Source organism: Odocoileus virginianus, unplaced genomic scaffold (genome assembly GCF_023699985.2).
Source record: "Odocoileus virginianus isolate 20LAN1187 ecotype Illinois unplaced genomic scaffold, Ovbor_1.2 Unplaced_Contig_26, whole genome shotgun sequence".
NCBI lineage: Eukaryota > Metazoa > Chordata > Mammalia > Artiodactyla > Cervidae > Odocoileus > Odocoileus virginianus.
This window is the reverse complement of record NW_027224343.1, coordinates 1,054,879-1,078,635: the sequence shown is the minus strand read 5'-3', so window position 1 is coordinate 1,078,635 and position 23,757 is coordinate 1,054,879. Positions and strand designations below refer to the sequence as shown.

General features: G+C 47.2%; 1 protein-coding gene across 1 annotated transcript in view; it reads right to left on the bottom strand.

Moving 5' to 3' along the window:
• Positions 1–23,044, bottom strand: part of LOC110145346 (serpin B13) — a 33,237-nt gene extending 10,193 nt beyond the window's left edge. The window contains exons 1-7 of the mRNA XM_070464494.1: positions 22,871–23,044; positions 18,859–18,999; positions 17,196–17,313; positions 16,223–16,365; positions 14,869–15,036; positions 2,847–2,853; positions 1,355–1,587 (exon numbers count right to left, since the gene is read on the bottom strand). Of these exons, the coding sequence (XP_070320595.1) occupies positions 1,355–1,587; positions 2,847–2,853; positions 14,869–15,036; positions 16,223–16,365; positions 17,196–17,313; positions 18,859–18,999; positions 22,871–23,038 (978 nt within the window). The 5' untranslated portion in view covers positions 23,039–23,044. The remainder of the gene's footprint in view (positions 1–1,354; positions 1,588–2,846; positions 2,854–14,868; positions 15,037–16,222; positions 16,366–17,195; positions 17,314–18,858; positions 19,000–22,870) is intronic.
• Positions 23,045–23,757: the final 713 nt, after the last annotated feature.

The following is a 23,757-nucleotide window of genomic DNA, read 5'->3' as shown; positions in this document are numbered from 1 at the left end:
CTCTACCTTTAATTATGAGCTTAATGGCTTTGCCACTTCATGGCAAATAGATGGGGAAACAATGGAAACAGTGACAGACTTTATTTTGGAAGGGCTCCAAAATCACTGCAGATGGTGACTGAAGCCAAGAAATTAAAAGACGCTTGATCCTTGGAAGAAAAGGAGCAAGCTATGACAAACCTTTAAAAAGCAGAAATATTACTTTGCCAACAAAGGTCTGTCTAGTTAAAGCTATGGTTTTTTCCAGTAGTCATGTATGGATGTGAGAGTTGGACTATAAAGAAAGCTGAGCGCCAAAGAATTAATGCTTTTGAACTGTGGTGTTGGAGAAGACTCTTGAGCATCCCTTGGACTGCAAGGAGATCCAACCAGTCCATCCTAAAAGAAATCAGTCCTGAATATTCATTGGAAGAACTGATGCTAAAGCTGAAACTCCAATATTTTGGCCACCTGATGCAAAGAGCTGACTGACTCATTGGAAAAGACCCTGATGCTGGGAAAGATTGAGGGCAGGAGAAGGGGATGACAGAGGATGAGATGGTTGGATGGCATCATCAACTCAATGGACATGAGTTTGAGCAAACTCCAGGAGTTGGTGATGGACAGGGAGGCCTGGCGTGCTGCAGTCCATGGGGCCACAAAGAGTTGGACACGACTGAGCGACTGAACTGAACAGAATTGCTCTGGACAAAGACACTCTCCCAAAGGAATCTCAAGCATTTGGGAGCAGAGGGCATGATGGTATTGGAAGCGGGGAAAGGACTTCGCTGATAGACCTGAAATCGCTCCATTCAGATGCTCCCTGTTTCCTGGCCCCAGATCAAGGGAGGCAGGTTTTCGAGGTAATGGCAGAGCACGGCCCCAGAGACAAGCCTGCGGCTGGAAAGCGAGGAAGCCCCACTCTACCTGCTGCAGCCGGGTGGCGAGGAAGCCCCACTCTACCTCCTGCAGCCGGGTGGCGAGGAAGCCCCACTCTACCTGCTGCAGCCGGGTGGCGAGGAAGCCCCACTCTGCTTCCTGCAGCCGGGTGGCGAGGAAGCCCCACTCTACCTCCTGCAGCCGGGTGGCGAGGAAGCCCCACTCTACCTCCTGCGGCTGGAAAGCGAGGAAGCCCCACTCTACCTGCTGCAGCCGGGTGGCGAGGAAGCCCCACTCTACCTCCTGCAGCCGGGTGGCGAGGAAGCCCCACTCTACCTCCTGCAGCCGGGTGGCTGGAAAGCGAGGAAGCCCCACTCTACCTGCTGCAGCCGGGTGGCTGGAAAGCGAGGAAGCCCCACTCTACCTCCTGCAGCCGGGTGGCGAGGAAGCCCCACTCTACCTCCTGCAGCCGGGTGGCGAGGAAGCCCCACTCTACCTCCTGCAGCCGGGTGGCAGTGGCCCCCGGGGCCACCGGGGGCAGCATTCCGATGGTGGTTGAGATGCCCGCAGGGGAAAACAAGACGTTGCCTTCATCCGTTTTACTCAGGTCTTTGAAAAGATCCAACCCAAACCAAGAGCTTGCTGGGGCCAGCGAATCCATGATGACTCCAGCAGGATCTGCAACAACAGCAATCAGAACCCGGCGGGCACGGTCCACTCGGCCACAGGCTTCATGTCAGGGCACCCTCTCCCACTCCTCTTCGGGCACTGAGCCAGGACGCAGGGAGTTTCACCCTCGCAGCGAAAGGCCACTTCCCAGCCCTGCTCTTGACGGGACGTGAATCGAGGGGCGTCACCGCGCCCTCTGGGCTTCTGTGTCCCAGGGAGCAGGGTGAATCCCCGAGAGGCTCTGCTCTCTCTTCTTCTATCGGAACCGCGCACACCCAGCACCCGCCTGCCCGCCGCCTCTCCCGGGCTGGCCCAGCCTGGCCCTCCGATGTCGGGCGTGTCCCGCCGAGAACAAGGCCAGGGGCTGTAGGAAGGGTTGGCCTCAGGTCCAAGCAGAGTTCTCGGATCCAGCCTCGACAAGAGCGCAGTGGCCTTCTCTGACACTCTGTTTTCTCAGTTGCTTCAAATCCAGCACAAACTGGCCAGATACACGAGCGCTCCTAAACCCCAGCCCCTAGCTGCATGCAAGTCTGACCCTGGGCTAAATGTTCCTTAAAGGGCAGTGACGTATCTCTGGTCATGGATTATTAACTGGGGGCAAAAGAGCTTCCTTTTTTATAGCTTTCTATATTATTTCAAGCTTATGCAGTGAGTTCACATTTTGTTTATCTCACAAAAATTAAATTTAAAGAGCAATTAACATTTACCAAAAATAACTAGAACATGTTTTGTATTTTCTTCATCACCAGCTAAATCTGCCTGCAATACAGAAGACCCGGGTTCAATCACTGGATTGGGAAGACCCCCTGGAGAAGGGAATGGCTACCCACTCCAGTATTCTTGTCTGGAGAATCCCATGGACAGAGGAGCCTGGCCGGCTACAGTCCATGGGGTCGAAAAGAGTCAGACACGACTGAGCGACTAACGCTTTCACTTTCACCAGCCAAATTACAACTAGTTAATAAAGAAAAATCTTAAAACAAAAATGAGGTTAAAGCCAATCAAAAGCCTACTCTGAGGGATTTTTGTTCTCAAGGGCCCATCCCTGCAAACGCACCTTACATCTGCTGTTTAAACTTCCATCTCATTCCCACGTTTCCTTGCAAGGATTTCTTGCAGGTTCACTCAAAAATAAAATGAATTAACTTACTGTCAGACAAGATAACATTGTCACAGCTGGGTAAACACTGAATTAAACAAAACCATCCCAAGGCAAATTAGGTACTTGGGATTAGTACCAAAAAAGTACTTCTTTCAAACTAACAAACATGGGGGCTCTCATAACACAGAAATCTTAAGTTGGTGCAGAAGGAACTTACCTGGTTTCTGGAAAGACAGAGGTGACAGGGCAAGGAGCCAGGAAGCATGTGCTAAATGAGTAGCTGAAGTCTTTAATTTATAGCTCTCTCTGCCTCTCCCTAGTCGTCATGGCTTGCATTTCCCGTGAAACAAGCTTTGGTTTCTCAATGGCTATTTCCCTAATAAAATTAGCATGCAAGGGTTACAACAAAACTGAGGATTGAATTTTCTGTTTCTTTCCTTCATGATCTCGAAGTTCTGCACTTGAAGTTGTCAGCAACTGTGTTGTGAATAGTATACACCTCGACATAGAGGAACAGAATTTCAATTCTCACTTCTCCAAAGGCTCTCAGACATTCTTCAGGGGCCCAAGCATAAAGAGATGTAAATTAACCAGATGACAAAATAAGACTAAAAGCAGGAATGCAACCCAGGATGAAAGGGACTGGAATGACCAAGAGAAATGAATTACATCTCATGCTGGGGGTGGGGGCAGATGGTGATAAGAGGGTCTTCCTCGCTAATGATATAGGGGACCCTCTGAAAAGAACCACTCAGACCACTGGTTTTCCACTCTGGATGCACAGCAAAATCTCCTGGGAAACTTAAAAAGAAAACTCTATGGCCAAGCGCCCCCGCCCACCCCCCCACCAGACAACTGAGTCAGCACCCTTAAGGCAGGAACAGGCGTCAGAATTTTTATCACCTCAGGTGATCCCATGTGCAGCAAGGTCAGGAAGCGCTGGTTCACAGCCAGGGAGAGCATCTGAATGAAAGCACACTTCCTAACCACAGACATACGGGGTGCTGTCCTGACAAGACCAGACTCCGCAGTCAAGCTAACTTCGCAGTTGCATTATTTGGGGTTACCAAATGCAAAGGAAGAAGAAAAGTAAGAAAGCTAACTTCCTAGAAAAGAAAGAGAAAAGGTAGTGAGAAAAACTGGAGTAGGCAACACGCAGACACCACTCTTGTTCTCAAGGGTTCTGCCCGTTCATTATGAAACGTCTCATTTTAATCCACTTACTGAACATTTGTTGAGAGTTTACTATGCACCGGCACTGGTTGTTGTTGTCTTAGTCACTAAATCGTGTCCGACTCTTTTGCAACACCATAGACTGTAGCCCGCCAGGCTCCTCTGTCCGTGGGGTTTCCCAGGCAAGGATACTGGAATGGGTGGCCATTTCCTTCTCCAGGGGTCTTTGAGATCCAGGGATCGAACCCAAGTCTCCTGCGTTTCCTGCATTGGCTGGCAGAATTTACCACTAGGCCACCAGCTGCTGGAATAAGTGCCAATAATTCATGAACATCCAACAAGCTCACTAATTTCAGGAAAACAACACAATTTTTGAAAACTCATTAGGAAATTATACCTCCAAATTCCAGCCTTTCCTGCCACCCCTAGGGTATTCCTACCGGCTCTGCTGGATCCTTAGATGATTCTCTTTGGTAAAGTGTGTGAAAGTTTGTCACCGTTGCCAGCAGCGAATCCTAGGAGGCCGTCTCAGCTCTTCCCTCTCACTTGACTGTCGTCTAAAGAAGCAGCTTAGTGAAGCAGCTGCTGAGAAATGTACGTGCCAATCTCAATATTCACAATTTGCTCAATGCAACCAAATAAATTTAAAAAACACTAAAAAAATAAAATGATTATTTTAATAAGTAAACAAAATAACAAGAAATCTTCGAGCTGGCCATAGTGCTCTATGTTTTAATGTGCCCATCAGTTGATATGTCCTAATCCCTTTCTCTGTGACCCTGGACTCTCTGTTCTATTTCCCACTTATCTCCATAAGCCCCTCTGCTTTCCCCTAAAGCGTTTTCTCTACTGCCTCACTTTCACAGGAAAACCCAGCTTTCCCCCGAAGACCACTACAGACCACAAAGTCTTCACCTAGGGATAGCCACTCTCATCTTGCAATCAGGAGGTGAGGTCCCCATTCCTTGCCTCTCTGCTTACTTATGCTTCTCCCAAGCCTTTCTTCCTTCAGTCTCCTTCAGGGTGTCCTTTAGAGATGTCCCCCATCTTGCTGAGGCATCCCTTCCCCCTCCAGAAGCCCCTTGGTCCTTGTCACATGTCTTCCTGTCCACCCTGCCTGCCGCCACCCCTCTCGCGTCTTCACATGCGTGTCAGCGGCCTCCCTGCCCCCAGACCCTCACCTTCCCTCCGGCTTGTAGCTCATGCACAGGGTCACGGTTTGGGTGCCACCATCGCCAGGAACTGTTCCTGCTATAAGCTGCTGAACTCTGCAGTTCCTCGCTTTGGTTGTGTGTGTGTGTGTGCATGCTCAATACTCTCAGTTGTGTCTGACTCTGCGATCCCATGGACTGTAGCCTGCCAGGTTCCTCTGTCCATGGGATTGTCCAGGCAAGAATACTAGAGTGGGTTGCCTTGCCCTCCTCCAGAGGATCTTCCTGACCCAGGTATCAAACCCAAGTCTCCTGCAGGTTCCTTTTGCAGGTGGATTCTTTACCACTGAGCCACCAGGGAAGCCCTCCTCTCTTTGGTTATAGATCTCATTATTGTTTTCTCTAGACCTAATTGTCGATGTCATCACAACCTCCAGTCGTTAGACCCTGCGCCCATTCCATTCTTCTGTCAGTTTCTTCCATCCTGTATCAAAATGATCCTAAAGGCAGGAAACAGATGGATGATTAGAAGATAGGAGAATGATCTCTATGCTTAGGAGCGAGGAGAGCAAAGAGTTAAGGCCCAAACCAGGGCACTAATGGTTTCCCCACCCTGCCAAGTTTTGGCACAACTTCCACATGTCTGTTACTGATACTGCCTATAAGATTATTCTTCTTCATTAAAATGCATGGATGTTCCTTGGGTCCCAATCAGATTGCTTCACCCACCACTGCTCCTGTCACCCAGCTGCTGTTTTGCCTTATAATTCATAGTCACCCTTTTGTCAGTCAAATGACTTCCAGCTCATTCCACCTACCTGGGAAGCTAGGCAGCAGCCTGCCCCCAGCCAGGCCACACCTCAGGTGTGACTCACCTGCCGACGGGTAAAAAGGACAGATGGGTCCCTTGCATCAGAATGAGGGCAGTTTTCTAGTGCAGCGCGTCCTCCAGAGCCCCATGGGGTCACAGAAGCTGGCCTCCAGTTGAGACCTCAGGGTGGGTTAACCTGCCCCTTACCCTGCCCTGTTTCTCTCTGAGGACCACTCTCCTCACCTCCACCCCACAAAGTACCTGAACAAGCATCTCTGTCTTTGGTTCTACCTGTAGGACAGCTCACCTAAGACAAGCGTGTTTTAATTATCTAGCCAAGCTCTTTCACTGTTTTTGCTTCCCCCAAATTCCTTGGCAAATCTTGTATACAGTCTCCTTTAGATAAACTCTGTATCAGTTTATCAAGGTCTGTGAAGAATCCTCTGGGGACTTCTCAGAACTGGCACATTAATGGAGCAGACATTGGCATCTTTACAGATTGAGTAGGAATCACACTCAAACTACATGTTCTTCAGTGGAGTTAATACATAGAAAGAAATGGAGAGAGAGGGAAAAAACAGTATTCTATTTATGATCAAACAAAAAACAAGTGTGTCTGCTATCACTGCTTCCATTCAAAACTGAACCAAAGCAGATAATACCACTTATATGTGAAATCTTAAAAAAAAAATAGTATTAATTAACTTATTTACAAAACAGAAATAGAGTCACAGATGTAGAAAACAAACTTATGGTCACCGAGGAAGGAAAGGGGTGGGGAGGAAGGGTAAATTGGGATGTCGGGACTGACATACATATGTCACCATTAACATAGAAAACATCACCAACTCAATGGGCATGAGATTGAGCAGACTCCTGGAGATGGTGAGAGACAGAGGAGCCTAGCATGCTGCAGTCCATGGGGTCCTGAAGAGCAGGACTTGACTTAGCAACTGAACAACAACACAGCATAAATGAATAGATACATCTGTGTGTGTGTAAGATACATATATACTCTAATAGGACCTGCTGTACAGCACAGGGAAATCCACTCAATACTCTAATGACCTACATGGGAGAAGATCTAAAAAAGAGTGGATACATGTGTGTGTGCAAGTGATGCACTTTGCTATATAGCAGAAACTAACACAAACTTGTGAATCAACCATACTACAATAAAAATTTGAAAACTGAACTAAAGAAACTTTAAGCACAAACAATTGATAAATTAAATCATTAAAGTCTCAAGACTCAAAATGAAAAAACAGAATCATTTACAAAAGAACCCACACACACATTGTAAGAATTGAAAAGTGAGTTTAGCAAATTGCTGAATGTGAAGTCAATATTAAAAAATCAAATATTTTAATATACTAGCAACATACAGTTAGAAATTGAAAATTTCTTAAATGTACAATTGAAAATATTATCAAAAAAGCATCTCAAAAAAAGCAGCTCATATTTATTAAAACTGAAAAATGTGCAAACCTGTAAATAGAAAAATATCAAACATCATATAGAAACATTAAGAAGATTTAAGAAAACAGAGGGAAATATTTTGTGGTTTGGAAGACTTGATACTGTAAAAATGTCAATTCTCCCAAAATTGATTATTATACTCTTGATCAAAATCCCAAGAGGTTTCATTTTTCAAAAAATTAACCAGCCAATTCCAAATTTATATGGAATAGCAGAGGGCCAAGAATAGCCCAAATGCTCTTGAAGGAGAAGAATCTAAGACCTGTTCTATCAGAGGGCAAGACTTGTCATTAAATAGTTAAATGTGGTTTTGGCAAAGGATAGGCCAGAACAGAGAAGGGCATGGCAACCCACTCCCATATTCCTGCCTGGAGAATTCAGTGGACAGGAACCTGGTATTAGAAAAGATTCTGATGCCGGGAAAGACTGAGAGCAGGAGGAGAAAGGGGCAACAGAGAATGAGATGGTTGGATGGCATCATTGACTCAATGGACATGGGTTTGAGCAAACTCTGGGAGATGGCGAAGGACAGGGTGCCTGGCGAGCTGTAGTCCGTGGAGTCGCAAAGAGTCAGACGTTTAAGGTTTATTTATTTGTTTTTGACTGTGCTGGGTCTTCACTGCTGCTCATGGACTTTGTCTAGTTTTGGCCAGCGGAAGCTACTCTCTAGTTGCAGTGTGTGGGCTTCTCATTGTAGGAAACATGGGTTCGATCCCTGGGTTGGGAAGATTCCCTGGAGAAGGAAATGGCAACCCACTCCAGTATTCTTACCTGGGAAATCCCATGGACACAGAGGAGCCTGGTGGGCTACAGTCTATGGGGTCACAAAGAGTCAGACATTTAACACACACATTATATTTTTAGCTCCCGAGTAGTCTTCTTATTTTTCATTCCATTCTTTCACATCTTGTCGCAGCTGTTTCAGCTCCAATTCCGTAAATGCAATGCCTTCTTAAATCTGACTCTTCAGGCCAAAAGGTTGTCTACACCCCTCTTCCGGCTCTTGTAATAAACAATTTTCTGAAATCTCAATAGTTTGATATATCCCATCCTTACTTGGCACTACTTTCTTCTATAACCCTGTAGGGTTTTCCCCTGTATTCAGTCTTGGACATGGGCTGGTTTACTCAGAACCTGTGTCAACTGACAAAACCTGTGTGGATTTCCATTGGGCCCACTGTCATGCATTTGGTTGCTTCTTAAATCCTTTTTGCCCATTTGTAGCTAAAACATTGTTTGATGTACTAATATGGATATCATTATTTATAAGCAAAATAGTGTATTAGAATAAAGGAATTTTTTAATTAGATATTAAATACGGAGAATATATTGGTAAGAGGGATGCAAATATGCAGATAAATTTTGTGGAGCTTTTATTGAGTAAGAAGAAAAGAATGAGACAGTAGATTTGGGAAAGCAAGAATACAACGTTAGTAATGTGAAGAAAGAACAACTTTGAAGCTGGCATTCAACCTGGGAGCAAAGAAATCCACAGAGACAACCACTCAACTTCCTTTCCCTGTCACCAGTTACAGGACCTGCAGCACAGGATAATGACATGGTAGTTTTATTAAAAGCCACACATGCAGAAGACGTAAACAGCCATCAGGGATGAAGCACTACAAGTTCTGGCTTGCTCCAGTTCAGTGGAAAACTGAAGAGCAATTTCAGGTGGAAATTTGTAAGAAAAATGTATGCAGTCAAAGAGAACTTGAGTTGCAATAAAACAGAACAAACAGAACCTATGAAGTAGAGAGTACCAGAGAGCCTGTTAGTTACTGTGCATTCGTGGTTCTCTTACCGGAACATTGAGCGTTGATGTGAACGAACACATCACTTTTGACGATGTTGTCTCGTGTGTCGGCCTGCAGCGTTGTGGACGGAGGAGACCTTGAACCAGATGTGGCTGATCCCACCCCCGACTCGCCGGCCCCCACAGCAGCCCACCAACCAGCGGGCCCTCACTGCCTCCGGCTGCCATACTGAAGGGTCACTCTTGCTGGTTTGAGAGTAGAAAAAAGACTCAGAGGGCTTCTAATTTTGAGTTTAATTCCCCGGGTCTCAGGAGTTCCACCTACGGTGGTTCTGTGGTTCTCTCTCCTCTCTGGATGGCCTGACTCTCTGACACGCAAAGCAGAGAGCTACCATACAAACCCAAGAACATCTCCACCAGGGCTCTTTCTGGTTTTGTTCCCCTGGAAGGACTTCACTTGTAATGACTAATCTGCCTAGACTGCAAAGCACGCTGCCTGTCCTCGCCCTCCTCTGAGTCAAACTCGGGGAGTTTCATCCAGTCTTTCAGTGGTTTCAGAAAGAAAACAGATGTTTTAACTTTTTATTTTGTATTGGGGTATAGCAGATTAACAATGTTGTGACAGTTTCAGGTGAACAAGGGGACTCAGCCATACATATACATGTATCCATTCTCCCCCAAGCTCCCCTCCCACCCAGGCTGCCACGTCACGCCGAGCAGAGCTCCCTGGGCTCTGCAATAGGTCCTCGTCAGCGATCCATTTTAAACACAACGGTGTGCACATGTCCAGCCCTCACAGACACCAGCCGGGAGACAGCAACAAATAAAGTAGTGAGATGGGTGCCTGGGTTTGGATTGGCTGCTATCTTGTGTTTCTGAACTCAGGGGATGGCAGTTGTGGGAAGAAAATAAGGCAGGTTGACACACAGGCGCCTCATCAGGTCCCCTCTCAAACATGCCTTCCCACCCGGCCACATCAATTTGCAATCAGCAGAGGTGTCTTCCTTATTCTGATGCTCCATTGGCCATCATTCTTAGATTTTAGAATTACTGTGAGTTTTCATCTTTTTTTATATGTCTTTACATGTATTTAGGGTGGAAAGCTGGGAAAAAAATTATTACTGGCACAAGATGTATTATTCCTAAATAACTGAGAAGAATTGTTAGCTTTATAGGGTATGTATTACTGTATTTTTAGATGAAGAGCTTGAAAGTATTTATGTCACTAAAAAAAAGTCAGTTGGTAACACATCATACATATTTTATGACAAAAATGCTTTATTCACTAGGAAACATTTTGATCAATGAAAGGTCAGTAAAGATGGTGTTTACTGACTTACAGATTTAAGAATCACAGTCTTCTCTTTATTGTAAATAGATTCATTTTCCCCTCATGATTAAAATTCTGAAAAACCCCAATGCAAATGAGAAAATATGCATGTCAAGGAAAAGAATAAGAACAGAAGCAACACCAGACAGTGCCCGACCCATAACACAGGTCATGGTCAGGTCTAGCTGTGCTGCCAGCTTAGTATGGAATCGGCCCTGGAAACCCTGCCCTCAGAAAGGAGCCACAGGAGAGGCTGCTTTGACTCTCGGCGATAAAACTGGTGTGAGACATGCGTTCTAGGTAAAGGACTTGGAAGAACAGCCCCCTGTCACCAATGAGAACCTTTTTCATGCTATGAGCACGTTTCAGCCATGAGACGCCTGCATAAAGAACATGCACTTGTCTTTTCCAGCACAGACAGAACTAGGGGAAGGACCAGCGTAAGAGCAGGTGAAGTTAATCCACCTTCTCCTGTAGAAACTGCTACAGCCACACTTCACCAACACCAGGGCAGCTGGGAGGAGGGCAGTCCCAGGGCAGGGAAAACGGACCACCATCAGACTGGAAGTCCACCTCCACGGGAGAGCGGGTCAGTGGTCATTCCAGAGCGTGCCGTTGAGGCAGAGATCAAGAACTCAGATCGACACATCGGAGAACAAAGGCCCTGGGTCCTGGGGTCTTGACCGCTCTGGTGTCTGGCTTTCAGTTGATGGGGAGGGGGTCCACGAGCATCGTGCCCAGGCCCCGGCGGGCTCTTAGGAGGCCTCTGGGAGGACAGATAGGTCCACGCGGCAGAGGATGGAGAGAGGGGATGGGAGGCCGCAGCGAGGGCAGCACCGCCCTCCGCCCCCAGCGTGCTGAGCGGCTAGGAGCAGCCACGTGTGTGCCCAGTGTGGTTCAGTCGCTCAGTCATGCCCGACTCTGCGACCCTGTGGACTGCAGCCTCCAGGCTCCTCTGTCCATGGGATTCTCCAGGCGAGAATACTGGAGTGGCTTGCCATTTCCTCCTCCAGGAGATCTTCCCAACCCAGAGATCCAACCCAGGTCCCCTGCATTGTCAGGCGGGTTCTTTGCCGTCTGAGCCACCAGGCAAGCCTTAGGAGCAACTATGGAGGAGCCTCCTCTGAGGACAGGTGTGGAGAAGAGACAGAGGAAGCGCCTCATGGAGACGGCTCTCTAAGGAAAGCTGAGACGACGCTGCCTCCTCTCCTAAGTTCATGTCAGATTCACAAAACAAATACCATCCTGCCCTCTGCAAAAGGCACGCTGCCGAGCCGTCGCCGAGCCCACCCCCACCGGACACCCTCCTTGCAGCAGAAGACAGACCGGAAGAGGAGGGGCACCCCCACCCCGGCACCAGGATCGCAGCTGCAGCGGGAACTCGGCTGTTTCCAAAACAGATCCCACGGAAACCTTTTCTCTGCACACATGCAAAAGTGTTTCCTGAATCTGCCAGTTCCTAGGAGCGGACTAATGACCTGAACTTTCAGGATTCCTTTATAAGCAGGTCAGTAACTTAGAATCTATATCATCCTCAATTATGTTGACCTTCAGGTCACAGCAGGTAAATTTATATGCTTGAAAGCTTCGGGTGGTGAAAGTTTGGGGAGGGAGCAAGGACCTTTTAGTTCTAAAAGACTTAGATGAGAACCTGCGACAGGGTGAGAGAAAGGTCAGGAGAAGTGAGGACCAACAGCCGGAGGTGAGGAGCGTGGAGTCGCAATGAAATTCAGTCAGCTTTGGATGTTAGCGAAAACGCAAATGCCCGTGTGATACCAGGGGTGAATCTTATCATCGCTTTCTCCCAGCTCCAAGCACCAGACCGTGTTCCCCTTTCAAGGAGAGCAGACCCTGCCACAGAAGAGAATGGTTTGGGTTTTGTTGTGTCTGATGAAAAAGAGAAAAGGGCGGTTAGCATTAAATGTCTCCCAGGATGGTGAAGACTTCTCCATCCCGACAGCCCCACTGGCTGCAGCTGCCTGGGTGCCATTTTCATCCACCTCCACAAAGGTTTTATGGACAACTTTTGACACGTACAAACTGGGACTTGGAGAGATTCCTGTAAGGTCAGCCTTTGTTTCATCAAAGATATCCGTGATGCCCATGTCTTGTAGAATAGGGTTGAGATCATAGCTGTCTTCCAGGGTGAACCGAGGGAAGGAGACGGCTACTCTTTTTTCTGACATATTTTCTGAACTGCTCCAGGCCATGAGTTTTTCATAGGTGATATTCCTTTCAAGCTACAAGAAGAAGAAAATCATGTTCAAGGTCAGATGAGAGCTTGCAAAGGATGCCCTACACACTTCCAAGGGGGGGCCTCAGACTATTTCCACCGCTGGTAACAATCCTCAAGGTCTTTGCCTCAGAATCCTCTGATCTCATTTAAAGTCCTCCAAGAAAATCTCTTTCCTCTTTAACAGACACCAGAAAATGTGGATTCCTCTGTTCTCTGGTGTCCGACAGGTGAGTGTCCAATGCCCAGGAAAGCTCATGTGGTTAGGTCGGGTGAGCTTGGCCAATCCTTGATGTTTTGCAGCTCAGCCTCCTCTTTTATAAGACAGACACCACCACTGGAGTTCTGCAAGGACTGAGCACCATGGTGTCTGCAAAGCGCTCCCCGTGGCGCTGCTCTGCTTAGTCGCTCTGTCAGGTCAGGCTCTCTGTGGCCCCGTGGACTGTGGCCCACCAGGCTCCTCTGTCCATAGAGTTTTCCAGGCAAGAATACTGGAGTGGGTTGTCATTTCCTCCTCCAGGGGGTCTTCCCAACCCAGGGATGGAACCCGTGTCTCTTGTGTCTCCTGCATTGGCAGGAAGGCTCTTTACCACTAGCGCCACCTAGGAAGCCCGCACATAATGCTTGCACGTGATAAACTTGGAATGATAGTTATGATTCTCATTGTCACACCTGTTCTCCCATATCCCTATATTTCTGTCTCACTTTCTCTCTTCCCCACTCCCACCCCACCAAGCTGAACCTTCATTAATTCCTTTGTTAATTCCCCAGCCTTTATTAATTCCTACTTCACAAGTAATCTGCTTCAACGTCAGCACCTCCACTTCTGTCAAAGCACGAAGACCAAGAAAGAGGATTAAGCTAAAGAATCTCTAACTGAGCGACAGCAAAATAGTGTGAGAAGAGGCCAGACATCAGGATATTCAGGAAAAAGGAAAAGTTATTTCATTTGTTGCAATTATCAAGTTCCTCGGCTTCCAGATCCCTTGGTCTGGAAAAATAACTGCAGAGAACCATGAGATGAGCAAAGAAAGTCCTATCTAATATTTTTGGCATTTGTTCCTTCAGTTCAGTTCAGTCGTTCAGTCGTGTCCGACTCTTTGCAACCCCATGAATCGCAGCACGCCAGGCCTCCCTGTCCATCACCAGCTCCCGGAGTTTACTCAAACTCATGCCCATTGAGTCAGTGATGCCATCCAGCCATCTCATCCTCTGTCATCCCTTTCTCCTCCTGCCCCCAATCCCTCCCAGCATCAAGGTCTTTTCCAGTGAGTCAACTCTTCGCATGAGGTGGCCAAAGTATTGGAGTTTCAGCTTCAACATCATTCCTTCCAATGAACACCCAGGACTCATCTCCTTTAGGATGGACTGATTGGATCTCCTTGCAGTCCAAGGGACTCTCAAGAGTCTTCTCCAACACCATAGTTCAAAAGCATCAATTCTTCGGTGCTCAGCTTTCTTCACAGTCCAACTCTCACATCCATACATGACCACTGGAAAAACCATAGCCTTGACCAGACGGACCTTTGTTGGCAAAGTAATGTCTCTGCTTTTTAATATGCTATCCAGGTTGGTCATAACTTTCCTTCCAAGGAGTAAGTGTCTTTTAATTTCATGGCTGCAATCACTATCTGCAGTGATTTTGGAGCCCAAAAAAATAAAGTCTGACACTGTTTCCACTGTTTCCCCATCTATTTCCCATGAGGTGATGGGACCAGATGCCATGATCTTAGTTTTCTGAATGTTGAGCTTTAAGCCAACTTTTTCACTCTCCTCTTTCACTTTCATCAAGAGGCTTTTTAGTTCCTCTTCACTCTCTGCCATAAGGGTGGTGTCATCTGCATATCTGAGGTTATTGATATTTCTCCCAGTAATTTGTTCTTTAGTTCTCAGCAAATGAGAAATAAATGTCTCATGAGTTCAGATTCGTATGTATTCTCTGATTCTCTGATAGCCCAGATACCATCCTTCCTCAAGATAATATGATGCAATATAGTGTGTGTGTGTGTGTGTGTGTGTGAGTCGCTCAGTCGTGTCCAACTCTTTGCGACCCCATGGACTATAGCCCGCCAGGCTCCTCTATCCATGGGATTCTCCAGGCAAGAATACTGGAGTGGGTTGCCATTCCCTTCTCCAGGGGATCTTCCCAACCCAGGAATCGAACCAGGGTCTCCCGCATTGCAGGCGGATTCTCTACCATCTGAGCCACAAGGGGAGCCCCAAAATACGTTGTCATTGTTGCTCAGTTGTGTCCGACTCTTTGCAACCCCGTGGACTGCAGCTGCAGAGATATGCAAGTGAAGACTTACCTCTTCCAGGGCCTTCAGGTTGTCTGCGGAGCCAGACGGAAGCAGCACGACCATATCGAGCTTCCCCTTCGTGTACGGAAGCTCCAAGATCTGCGCCTTCAGCTCATCCACGAAGCCAATTCTGAACAGCCCGTTCTGGTTCATCATCTTCACATTCTGCTTTTCACTCTGAGGTGGACACGGTAGAAAGTCACAGCATGGCCACAAGAAGTTCACAAACCTGTACAGTCCCCAACTTCCCTGACAACATGGTCCACCCAGATGAGAAGGGGCTTCCCCCAAAAGTTCAGAGCCACAGGGATCCAGTCTAACGAAGCCTTCTGCCCACTGACCAGGGGGCCCTGACTTTGTCAACACCCCATCTTTCCATGGTTTTGGTAGGTTCTTCAGGTCCTAAGACCCCTTGTCAGTAGGCTGTCCATCCAGGCATCTACCCACAGCCTCGCCAGCTGAAGCCGGCCCTGCCAGCTCCCTCTTCCATGCCTGCTCCACCCAGGCTCTGGCCTTCCATGACACTCCATCCCTACCGGCCTGGACGGGCCCACAGAAGCATCAGTGGGAAACCTGGTTAAATGCTAAGCTTCTGGGTGCTAAATAACAACTCCTGCCGACGGGCTTCTGCCAGAGGAAAGGGCGCCATAAGCCTCATGATAGCCTCACAGTACGCGGCAGGCCACCAGCCGACAGAGGAGCGCGAGGCGCGCTGGAGAGAACCGCACGGCTGTTCCCATTCTGCAGCTCGCTGGCTCAGAACACGCCTTTTTCAAGCACCATTTATTATTTTGGAAGTAGTACTTGTGCAGAGAGTTAGAAAACACAGGAAAATAAGCAAATGTCAACACCATCTCCCTCTCCTGGTGTTACCTATGCTGACAGATAAATGTATGTTCCCTACTGGGCCTCTTTCTATGCATATATAATACTCATACAGAGCTATAAGTCATATATAATATACACAATACAATATATATAATATTGATAATAATATTTGCTTTTTTGAAATAAGGAACACAGGTTTTTGAGGCAAATGCTCATACATGTGAATCTTAATGCGTGAATTTGGCTGAGTAACCTTTGCATGTTTTCCCCCTGGACTCCTAAGTAGGACTACTAATAACACCTATTTCCATAATGTTATTTTGGGGAAGAAATGAAATAATGAAGGAAAAATGCTCAGTGAAGCACCTAGCACAAAAATGCTTCATAGTCTTTAGGCACTAACTTTTATTAATAACCAAATGTTCTTGTAAACGTAAGTCGTAACCCAGAGACCTAAGTTGAGATGTGAATATACATACTGCCCATCATTCAGTGGAAATTGTGAGTGAATATCTAGAAAACTGTGCTCTGGTACCTCACTTAGAGAAAAAACGGCATCAACCGTGCTTTCGCAGTCAAAATATTTCTCCCATTTGGCCTTGAAGTAGACAGCGTTCACCAGCACCAGCACAGTCTCACTGTCGATACTGTCCGTGCCGAAGAGTTCCTTGATTTTACCTTAAAAAAAGTTTCCAGAGAATATCCTAAATATGAATTGTAGCAAAAGTATCCAAGTAGACAGATTTTTTCAATGCAGTTTAGTATTCCCAAGACTGAAGTATGTCTCATCCAGGAAGTAATCCAAGAAAATTGGTGGTGGTTTAGTGGCTAAGTCATGTCCAGCTCTTGTGACCCCATGGACTGTAGCCCGCCAGGCTCCTCTGTCCATGAGATTTCCCAAGCAAGAATACTGGAGTAGAAAGCCAGTTCCTTCTCCAGGGGTCTTCCTGACCCAGGGTTCGAACCCAGGTTTCTTGCACTGCAAGTGGATTCTTTAACCAACTGAGCCACCAGGGAAGCCTAATCCAAGAAAACTAAACCCCCCATAAAAGGCAGATGGGCAGATTCATATTGAAAATATTCTTCCCTTTTTGTTGAACTCAAATATTCACTACTCGTCACCATCATTCCTTCACTCAGAAAATACCTGTAAATCTAGCTAAAAGTTGGCAAGAATTAGGATCTTCTTATTTCTATTTCCCTCTGAATAAACATATTCTATTCACCATCTTCCTACTGACCCTTAAAGAAACATGGAACCAGTTGACATCCTGCTAGTATTGTAATTGGCTGAAAGGCATCTCACCTTCATGATGGAGCAAAGGACCAGAAATAAGTACCCACAGCATCTAAGCATTTTAACTATTTGACTCCTACACAACAAGCTTCGAACCCAATCCACACACATGAGCATCTGGTCCCAACAGACCAGAGACCGCAAAGCGGAGCTGACTTTTTTCTTTTAAATGGAAAAGAGCACCACCTCCAATGTGTTGGGTCTTTCTTACCTTGGGATTGAGATTCAACCCAGAAGTTAATCTCTTGCCTGGATTTTTCAGTGTCTTTCCGAAAATCAACACTTTCAACTGTCGTGTGGTAAAATTGAATCACGCCATCTAAGTATTCCTGACAAATTGGGATAAATGGAAATAGTGACATAAAGTCATACAATTATGCTAACAGTTTAGGAGTGAAGCAGTCGTGAGAAGCCTAATGAGAAGGAAGTGTCTCGTCATTTATACTGAGTGCATGGGGTCTCTATCTACCCCCAGCCTTAACTACACAGAGACATTTCATTGCCTGTAGTGTTAATTGAGGGTATAGAATTCTTATCTGTGGAGTTGTCCACTGTTAAAATGACACTAGCTTTCCCACCAGATTTGGACATTCCATTTGTAGAGACTCTCAGCTCAGCTGGTAAAGAATCTGCCCGCAGAGCAGGAGACCCCAGTTCAATTCATGAGTTGGGAAGGTCTCCTGCAGGAGGACATGGCAACCCACTCCAGTATTCTTGCCTGGAGAATCCCTGAGGCCAGAGGAGGCTGGCAGGTTACAGTCCATGGGATCACAAAGAGTTGGATACAACTGAGCGACTAAGCACAGCATAGCACAGGACAAATAGCAAGTAATTTTAGAGCCTTTGTTGTAAAATGCTTTAAGTTTTTTAGAATTACAACCCAGCTTAATGGTACTGTACAGTTTCTATTCACAGTAATGAAAGCATTTTAGAAATAGGGTAATCACTACACAACACTGAATACAACTAATGCCACTGAATCGCATACTTAGAATGGTTAAAGTAGCAATTTTTATGCTCTAGATATTTTACCACAATTTTAAAGAATTTTGTAATGTAATATATCTAAATCACTGCTGTGAACATTTTTAAAAAGTGAGTTGTATGTTATATGAATTTATATTTCAATAAAGCTAGTTTGGGAAAAAATAACATAGAATCTCATCTCCATCATAAGAGAACATACTAATTCTGGTCCAAGTGCGCGAACTCCCTTAAACACGCCTGACACTCGTGTCCCGCCTGTGCTTTGGTCACGCCCACTCACGCTCACTGCGGCTCACTAGCTCTCTAGTGGCGAGGGAGGAAACTGAAGCCCGGATTCAGCTGCGTCTTTCTCTAGTTCCAGAGCCTTTAGCCGCAGAGGCAGGACTTGCGCCTTTTGGCTGCAGTCAGCCTCCTTCGGCGACACTGCACCGCATCTTAAATGAGTACAATTTCATAGGCAGGTGGCCTGATCGTGGCATAAAAAGCGGTTTTAGAGAAGTGCCTTGAGCGGGGAGGGAAGGACCAGCTGGGAGAGGAGCCACCAGTGCCTCTACCGGGCACGGTGAATGGGAAAGACCGCCAAGGTCACAGGAGAGAGCGCCGTTACCAAACCCACACGAGCTCCAGGCCTGCAGAGGCTCTTAGTCACGTGACCCTCCCCTTCCCCGCACTCCCATCCATCAGGGGACCTCCTAAAGTGTGCAAGTCGAAAACTGGGAGGAGGGCGACAGAAGGTGTGGGAGAGAACGAAACAGGTCCTGGACATCCCACCGTCACCTCCTCCTGCCAGAGGTTTGTGCTCTAGACAGGTGAGAAATCCAGCTCCTTGATGGTTTTGAAATAGTAAGTCAAAGGGTGGTCTTAATCAGCAGTCACGCCTAACTCACCGGGCAGATTGGGAATTCTCGCTCCGCATAAAGCCTGTTGGCAATACTCAGGGTGTAATCGACTTTGATCCTGGCTAATTTGGAGAGAAGCTGCCCGAAATAGCAGCTGAGCAGTCCACTCTCATCCTTTGAAGACTCGGTCTAACAAGAGAAGAAATAAAAGGTGATCTTGAAAACGCGTTAAAGCCTCCTAAAGCAAGCAGTCATTTCACTTTGTAACCGGTTGGGGGAGCAAGCGGAGAAGAAGCAAGGGACGGGGGGAGGGCGTGGTCCGTGTCCTGGCTCCTGCGTGGGATCAAGATCAGGGGGAAATATGTAAATAGAGACTCCGCAGTGCACACTGCATTTTAGGTGAGTGTGCCTTGTTTTTCTCTGTTTTCAAAAAGAGTCAAGAAAGAATCTTAAACGTCCTAACGTAGGAGGAAATATAAACTAGAGAATATCTTTACTGTTCCTGGTATAAGACAACCCATGAAAACCTTCGATGTCAGTACCGATTCCAGCAGGAAACAGAGCGGCAGAAGTGGAGAGAGAGTCGTGGGGAGCTACTTCCCCGACCCCATCCTCCTCACCCTTGCTCCATCCTGGGGAACCGGGGCCTGTACACCGAGGTGAGTCCTGGGACTGCGGTCTGAGCTTCTTTATCGTAAGCAGAAGATTCTAGATCCTACTCTTTACAGCCAAGGACACACAAGACGCGTGGCCGGAGAGGAACTGGGTCGCTGGGATCACTGCTGTGGCTGTGGGGCTGCGGTCTGCCAGGCTCTGGCGGAGGAGGAACGACCGCGGCCTCACACAGGACAGCCCGGAGGGGCGCTGTGGACGGAGGGGCAGAGCTCGTGGTGGCCCACCTGCAGCGTCAGGGACCCCGCCACTTCCTTCTGCCCTTCCAGGCTGCTGTGGGCAGGCACTTCCTGCTCTGCTTTTTTCAGACAGGGATCTGGCTCGTTCCCTTTATTCTGGGACAATTCGTTGAAGTGCAGTACCTGTGTGAGAGTGGAGATGGGATCTTTGAGAGCGCACAAACAGCAGGAAGTCTGAGCAGCTTCAGAAACGTTTTTAATAACGTGGCGAGGATAAGGATTATAGAGTTAAACAAAATAATCATCAGCGGTTAAACAACGGTTTAAAGAAAGGCGGCAGCTGGGGAAGGAGAGGGTGGGATGAACTCAGAGAGCAGCGTGGAGGCACGTGTTATGTTACCACATGCAAACTAGGCAGCCAGTGAGAATTTGCTGTCTGATGCAGGGAGCTCAACCCGGGGCTCTGTGACAGCCGAGAGGGGTGATGAGGTGGAGATGGGAGGGAGGTTCAAGAGGAAGGGGACATATATGTATACCTGTGGCTGATTCATGTTGATGTTTGGCAGAAACCAACACAATATTGTAAAGCAATTATCCTCTAATTAAAAATAAAGTAAAACAAAAAAAAGTTACGTGTTTCTTTTGACTCAGGCTGTGAAGTGGAAGGATGGGAAGTAAACAGAATGCTATGCCCCTGGGACTGCATTTAAGAAAGAATGTAGCCAAGCTAAAAGAATATCAAGGCATCCACAAATCACACTTGGCTATGAGATGGCCTGAATTGACTAGAAGTGTAAAATACACATCAGATTTTGAAGACTTAGTATGAAAAAAAAAGAATATAAAATATTTTATTTAAATGTTTTAACTGATTGCATGTTGATATAATATTTTCAAGGTATTGGGTTAAATAATATATATTATTAAAATTAGTCTCATCTATTTTTATACTTTCTTAGCATGGCTACTAAAAAGTTTTTAATTACATATGTGACTTAAATTATATTTGTGTTAGACTGTGCTGACCTAGAGCTTCAAATCAGTAGAGCAGAAGATAAGTTATCCAGAGCTTTGCAGAAAGATGGGAGACAAGGGAGGCATCTGGCATCGTCAAGGTAAGTCTGCTGTGACACCCAAGAGCCTGAGGATGGAGCTTCTGAAACCTGGCCTGGAGGATGCCGATTGCACTTTAGCCGAATGTGGCTAATGGAATAAGGGGTGTGTGTGTGTGCGGGCACACTAAGTCATGTCCACCTGTTTGTGATCCCATGGACTGTAGCCTGCCAGGCCTCTCTGCCCATGGGATTTTACAAGCAAGAACACTGGAGTGGGTTACCATCCCCTTCTCCAGAGGGTCTTCTGAAGAAGATTGGACCTGCATCTCCTGCATTTCCTGCATTGGCAGACAGGTTCTTTACCCTGCACCACCTGGGGTGGAGTAATACACCAAATCAAAGTCCATGAATAAAGTAGAATGACCCTAGACACCTGCTGCCTCAATCCAGTAATTCACTCTTCCATCTCAGGGACACAGCTGTGTTCATACTTAACCTCTGCACTCTGGACTAGATCAGGGAATTGTCAGGCCGGCCTCTGGAGCCTGTGGTTTACTGGGAGGAGTTGCTCTTGTCAGTGTCATTCATTCCTTCTGCACATTTGCATTGGGTTGCTGCTCTAGGACCGAGCCCTGCCCTCTGGGAGGTTACATTCTAGTGGGAGAGGGATGAAATAGTAATGAATTTCTCTAGGTGGCATGTCAGAAGATGGAAAATGCCATGTGGGGGAAAGCAGCTGGGACAAGTGGGCATCTCAGTGTTGGGGGCCAGGATGCAGCCTAAGGGGCTTCCCTGGGGGCTCAGACAGTGAAGAATCTGCCTGCGCGTGGGAGACCCAGGTTCAATCCCTGCGTCAGGAAGTTCCTCCGGAGAAAAGAGCGGCTACCCACTCCAGTATTCTCTTGCCTGGAGAGTCCCATGGACAGAGGAGACTGGAGGGCTATAGTCCGTGGGGTCACAAAGAGTTGGACAGGACCTAGCAAATAACACACACTCACACACACACACAAACACACACAGCTGCAGATGGAGAAATCAAAGTCAGTCTCTTTGAGAAGGTTAACTCTGATCACAGTCCTGAGGTGGAGATTAAATTCTAGACCAGTCACCTAGGGGAATGGGATGGACCAAAGGCCCTACAGCAGGATTGGGGCTGGATTTCCCCAGGAAGGGGTGGGAGGTCAGTATGGCCAGAGAGAGGGGAGGGGAGGGAGAGGGTCACCAGGTTGCCCAGAACCTGGACCCCCAAACCCTCACAGGCCGTTGAAAGAGCTTGGGCTTCTGTCATTGGGGAAGTGGAGGTCCAGGTGTTGAGCCAACAGGAAACAGGATCTGACTTTGGTTTTAAAGACTCTTTCTGGCACCTGGGTTCAGAACACTGACAGTGGAAGCAAGGCCGCTTGTGAGGAATCTGGATCCAGTTGTCAGGGGCAGGCTTCAGGGAGGTGGTGGGGAGTGCGAAAACCTTAGATATTTTTCAGAAGAAAAGCCAACAGTCCTTTCTGACAAACTTGATGTGGAGTGAGAGAGAAAGGCAAGGAGGACACCAGAATCTTTCCCCACTGGATACATAACTGTGCTTAATACACTTTTATTTAATGGAATGAGTGAGAGAGAAAACACGTGCACATATTAAAAAATACTGGCAATACTGGTGTCAATAATTATATAGAGAAAAAGCACCAGACATGTAGACAGACAAGGGCTTCCCTGGTGGCTCAGTCGGTAAAGATCTGCCTACAATGCAGGAGACAGAAGAGATGCGGGCTCAATCCCTGGGTCGGGAAGATCCCCTGGAGAAGGGAATGCAGCCCTACTCCAGTATTCTTGCCTGGGAAATCCCTGGCAGCTCCAGTCAATAAGGTTGCAAAGAGTTGGACACAAGTGAAGCAGCTGAGCACGCATGCAGACAGACAGAGACAGGAGGTGGTGAGAACGGCCATCAGGTTGGTGAGATGGAGGAGTCGTCCTCAGGAAGCCAGAGGCGCCCCTGAGCCTGGAAGTAGGGTTGGGTTGAAGAGAAAGCAGGGTGTGCCCCATAAATGAATCTTGGGGCAGATACAGTTCCCAGCAAGCCCAGGGCGCAGGGAACAGTCAGGCTTGCCAAAGGATCAGGGCCCGACTCTGGGCCCAGACGCCGCGCGCCATCCGCACCTGGTCAATCTGGCGCGCGCTGCCACTCCTGGCCCCCAGACGGACCATGCCAAGTGCGGCAGAGAGGCTCAGCGGGCAGAAGAAGATGTTCTTCCGACAATCATCTCTGCTGATCTTTTGGAACAGATCAAAGCAAAACTTGGTATTTGCTGCGATGAGAGAGTCCATTGTGAATCTGATGACACTCTGAAACAAACAAGAAAACAAAACAAGAGGGAGAGAAAAACGATCATCAGGGCACAGTAGGTAAACAGTTCTCCTTTGAAACACCCAAGATACAACCATACACCATTAGTCATTGTGTCATTAAAAACTGGAAAACTAAGGTCATTATCCTCATGGTATATACATAGAGATGTGGATATTGATATTGATTCAGATAGAGATCTATATTCATTAAGTGGTATGATCAGTTTACTGGGCCTACCATAACAAATTGCTACAAACCAGGTGACTCAGATAGCAAAAAAGTGGATTTTCCCACGGTTCTGGAGGCCAGAAGTCCAAAACCAAGGTGTTGGCAGAATTGCTTCTTTCTGGAGACTCTCAGGGAAATCCGTCCCATGCCTCTCTCCCAGCCCCCTTGGCAGCAGTCCTTGGCTTGTAGAGACAGCACCCTAACCTCGGCCCCCATCTTCACATCGCGTTCTTCCCCGTGTCTTCCGCGTGTGCCACACGCAGACACTTGCCATTGGTGTAAGGCTCACCCGAATCCAGCACAAACTCATCTTAACTTGTTCACATCTGCAAAGGCCCTGCTTCCTGTAAGGCCTCATTCACAGGTACTGGGGATTAGAGTTTAAACCTATCTTTAGGGAAGCACAGTTCTACCTACTTTGTTGTAGAACTGCCTTTAATTAGGTAAATAAAGCCAAAGGCTACCGTTT